This window comes from Etheostoma spectabile, chromosome 10 (genome assembly GCF_008692095.1).
Source record: "Etheostoma spectabile isolate EspeVRDwgs_2016 chromosome 10, UIUC_Espe_1.0, whole genome shotgun sequence".
NCBI classification, from domain to species: Eukaryota; Metazoa; Chordata; class Actinopteri; order Perciformes; family Percidae; genus Etheostoma; species Etheostoma spectabile.
Window position 1 is genome coordinate 30025821 of NC_045742.1, and position 4981 is coordinate 30030801.

Genomic DNA, 4981 nt, shown 5'->3' on the forward strand with positions numbered 1-4981 from the left:
GGTTGTAACACTTCTGTGTGTGTGTGTGTGTGTGTGTGCGTGTCATTAAAATGGACTAACTGATTACAGCTTGCATTTTGTAAGTGGAGCTAAAAAAGCTGTAAATACATGAGCAAAAGCATTCTGCTGTCATTGTGGCTGTGATCTCCCTGGCTCTGCCGTCTATGATCTCATGCTTATGATCCTATGCAACAACAAAAACGAAATTATAATTTTATTACCTTCATTCTCCTGTTGTTAGTTGTTACTAAGACTAATCTAACACTCAGGCATTAGCATTTTGCAGATGCTCAGCCATTAAACTGTGTGCCATCTCCGCTGCGTCCATCTCCAATTATAGAAATTGCATATGAGGAAATTTAAGCACACAGTGTGTGTGTATTTGGATGTGTGTTGATGCATGTGTACTTGCACTTTGCAAGTGTGTGTTTCCACTATGTGTTTCTACTATTTACGGTTGGCCAGTCATTAAAGTGTCTCCTCCAGCTCTTCTCTCCTCCATTTATATCCAGTCCAGCAGTGCACACACACACACACACACACACACACTGCTCTGCTAGACACCTGCAGACCTGCACTGAATCCAGACATGCACTCCCAGCACCGAAACCACTGCCGAGCAATAGGCACACACAAAAGACACAAGCCTGTCCTAAAATGTGCTCAAACTTGGAAATGGAATTACAAACGTACACAAGAAATTTCAAGACTCATCCCACAAAATGGATTGCATCATAACTTCGCAATCCCATGTCTGTTTGTTAGGTACAGAGTTATGTACGTACATAGTTAGCCTAGCTTAGCATAAAGACTGGAAGAAGTCTAAACATACGGTGGCCCTAGCACACATGAAGAAGCATATTCATCAGCTTCAGCCTCATTTTGACATCACTAGATATCCTAACACTGTATTAATAAGCAAAAGGCTTAACAGCAGATATCAGCAATAATATCTGAATGATGCCATCACAATGTAAATGACAATGGATCCAAATACAATTCCAGAAAATGTAAAGAAGAAGCATTTCATCATGCAATTTCTAAAGAATAAATAAACTCATTCAGATGAATATAATAAGTGCTTATCTTGTAAGAAACGTAGACTGACACATTGATTTTGATGTGGCGTAGAAACATTCTATAGTGTCCAAACAATTACACATGCTATTCCAATAAACTGCTGGGAGGCAGCCAGATCCTAAAAAAATCTATACAAAATCTCTGGGTAAATGGCACATACCATAAGTATAGGCAATAGGCAATATAGTTGGGGCTTTATTAATAAAAATGAAAATGGTTATGGCTTTTGGGTGCAGATTTCGAAAGAAGAAAAGAAAATCAACATAAAACATGTCACTACTCAGTTATAAATATAGCAGGGCTGTTCATCCCTTACTGTCCCTAAAGGTGGTGATGATGATGATGATGATGATGATGATGACAGGAGGAGGAGAGAGACAGACACAGAGAGAGAGAGAGAGAGAAAGAGAGATATCGCCAGTTAATAGCCCCAGCCAGCCAGCCTTCTCTGCCTGTCAGCGGGATGATCGCACCATGAACCGGGACCCCGTTCCTTCCCAGCGGAGCCGCATCGTGATGACTGTCCGCGGGCACAGCTGTAGCCCCGTGACGCTTCACATTCCCTCCGTCCAGTAGCGGATTTCTCTGTGCGGAGCCGGAGCCTTGGCGCACGCATCCACGCTCTCACGCACTCGCTGGCTGCCTCTGTGGCGCGCACTTTGCCCCGAGACGTTCTTCAGAGACTTCTCCGATCTCCGTCCTTTCTTTCTTCTGAGGATTTTGAAACTTGAGCGACTTAACCGTCGCAGGCAGAGAACAAAAGGCGGACAGCGTCGGTGCGGTGAATGTAGTCTACAGAGGGGCGCACAGCGGTGCTGCTGGACCGGCCGAGAACGCACCAAGTCCCGTCCCACACCCCCGTTTCACCCCCGGTTGTCCCGAACGCGGCCAACATGATTGTCCTCTGGATTGTGCTAAGTCTTTTCTTCTCAGGTACGTCCAGTAAATTGAGTGTTGCAATAAAAGGGAGAAAGGTTTTCAGCACTCAGTGTTTGTCTCTAGATGGCCCCTGGCTCGCAACTTGGATAGAGATGAGGATGGAGAGTCACACAAAGTAAAGAGCCTCGGTGTGTCATCCTCCCATCACTCTGAGGTGCATTTTCTGGCTTGTTTGGTCTATTTTCAGGTCTCAGAGGCACGGGAATAATAATAGGCGTGTTTTTTTTATTTCCTCCCAAGCTTTCAGCAGAGTAAAATGATAATAAAAAACGTCTCATTTGGCTGTTATTGACTATTTCAAATATAATTTGTGTCTCAATAATAATTCATTTTTGGCTGCGGTGCTGTGTCTCAGCAGGCTACGCCCTTTCAGCTGCACAGGCAAACTTTCCAACATGCGGACTGAAAGCTGTCAGTCCCTCAGAGAGAATCTATATAAATATAGTACTGTATATAGAGGCTCCAACAGTTCCTCTGATAGGTTTTTTATTTTTTATTTTACATATCCAATGTTTGAAAGTGAATTTGTAGTGCTTAGTTTATGTCATTTTTTAATATTATATGGTGTCCAATTGGCAGATGAAACAAGACAAAGTGGAAAAAATAAGAGTTTAAACAGAGTTGGACAGAACACAGATAGTTAGATTGATAGATAGATATATTTGTTTTCACAGTCTGTTACATGCACATGACAATATCCTGAGACAAATCCATCAACAGATAACATAAAGACAGGTAAACATAGACACATAAAAACAAGCACATTTACAACAACGATACTGTATCTATACAAAGTCAGCCAGATAGTTTAGACACGCAGCCCTGAATGCACCTCGGCCAGTGTGATGATCCAGGTCTCTTTATTTCAACTGTATTTAAGCAGATTGTCTTCCAGCAAACTAAGGAGAAAATCAGGTATCGGGCATGAAGTTGACTGATTTTAGAGTTGCCTACAGGTTAGATGCCCTTTCAGATGCTCATAAGGGTTTTCTTTGGTTATTGGAAATAGAGGAGCTTTGCAGAATATGCGTTTATTTACAGTAAATATAGAACCGTTAGAACCTTATTGTGGACCGACAGTAGACCTTTTTTTAATATATCCTTCATTTCATTTTTTTTCATTTTTTTGAACGAAGATGATCCATCCTGTCCCACTATTATGATGGCGAGAGGATGCTTGAATTGCTCCTTCATGTATTCAAATAGATGTATAATATGATAATACCAGCTGAAAAGGATTTTTAAAGATTGACATCACCTTTATGCCATGAAGAGTTGCGTTAAATGGTTTCTTACATACACACACATACACACACAAACACACACACTCACACACACAATATCAAACCACATGTATAATGAACCTTTCTTGTAATTTGGAATATACTGTGTTGTTTGACATTCATGCTGCTGGTAGAGGATCACTCTGTAGCTCCGGCGTTTGCTGTGTGGTGTGAGCGTGGAACTGTTACCTCTCTTCCTTTGTCTCTGTGTGTGTTTAGTGTTGAGGAGCCTGTGTGGCCGCTCAAAGCTTGTAACTTTACAGCGCCATAAACCTACTCGGAGAGAACATCTCTATTGTTTACAGCACAATAGTGAGCCGTGTTGTGGTGATAAATGGCTGAGTGTCTTCCGAGTCACGGACAGGTGTCAAGGCAGTTTTAGCCTAACGTGACCTAACGTAGCATTTTAGCGAGTGTCCATGGCTCTTTTTTTCTTTTTGTTATGGTTTTTTTCTGCGTGGCGTTTTTAGGCCTTTATTTTGACGGGACGGCATAGACATGAAAGGGGGAGAGAGAGGAGGAATGACATGTAGCAAAGGGCCGCAGCCTCTGTATACAGGCGCACGCTCTACCAGGTGAGCGGCCCAAGGGCCTGGTCCATGGCTCTTTATCAGACACGGGGCTCCAGTTTGAGACTCTGACTCAAATTGCCCTTTAGTCACACACACAATGTTGTCCTCAAAGGACTTCAGATTTGAAATGGACTCGAGGTGCGGGACTCGTGAGCAATCCTATTTTTTCAGAAATGTCTGATGAACTGAATCTTCTTCCCCTCCCTGCGTAATTATGTGGTATTAACAGAAAGGATTCTGGCTCAACCACATCTGATTTCCTCACGCACCTGACAACACACCCTGGTAGTATAGCCATCATGTTTAGGCTTCCTGATACCCTGATTACCTCAATATTTGGCCTGTATTGTACTGTATGTTTGTGTTACAAGGCAAGTACAGTTATTAAAACTCTCTGAGGTCTAAGGGCATTTTCACATATGATAATGTTCATAACAAACTCAGCTTTCCGTACAGTGACAACCACATGTATCCCAAAGCAATGTGTAAAGAGACAATCAGGCGCTTAACAAGAAACGTTGATGTTGCTTTCTTTGAATTCTTCAAATCTCTTTTGGAAAAAACTTATGATGTGTTGTACCAATTGTTTTGTTGCTTGAAAAGAGTTGACCAAAGTCTAATAGCATAATAGTAAGGTTATACAGTATCTAATTAAAATAGTAAATAAATGTCTGAAATGAAATTTTGTAATATTGCTTTATGAGTAGGAGTTTTGTCAAAAATCAGTGGCCAGTCCGTCTTTCATCCTCAGAGGGTTAACCATAGACCATTAATAATAATACAGTCTATGGCGTCAACTTATAAGTAAAACATTCTTCAACAGTTTTTTTTTTGTCAAATTGCAATACCCTGTCTACACTGATTATATCAAACAACTAATCACAGCTGATTATGTATGCTAATAGATAAAGGAGTCATAATAACACAATACATGCCTTGAATTCCTTAAATATAGCCTGGATGGAACTCAAAGACCTCAGACTTGACTCAGACTCTAGCTCAGAGACTTGTGAGTATCTCCACTCTTTATGACTATATTAGGCTACATATTAATTCAATTCAATTCAATTCAATTTTATTTATAGTATCAATTCATAACGAGAGTTA

The 4981-nt window shown here is 41.1% G+C and overlaps 1 protein-coding gene across 1 annotated transcript in view; it reads left to right on the forward strand.

The window, feature by feature from the left end:
• Positions 1 to 1475: 1475 nt before the first annotated feature.
• Positions 1476 to 4981, forward strand: part of gfra3 (GDNF family receptor alpha 3) — a 50700-nt gene continuing 47194 nt past the window's right edge. The window contains exon 1 of the mRNA XM_032528164.1: positions 1476 to 2013. Within this exon, the coding sequence (XP_032384055.1) occupies positions 1974 to 2013 (40 nt within the window). The 5' untranslated portion in view covers positions 1476 to 1973. The remainder of the gene's footprint in view (positions 2014 to 4981) is intronic.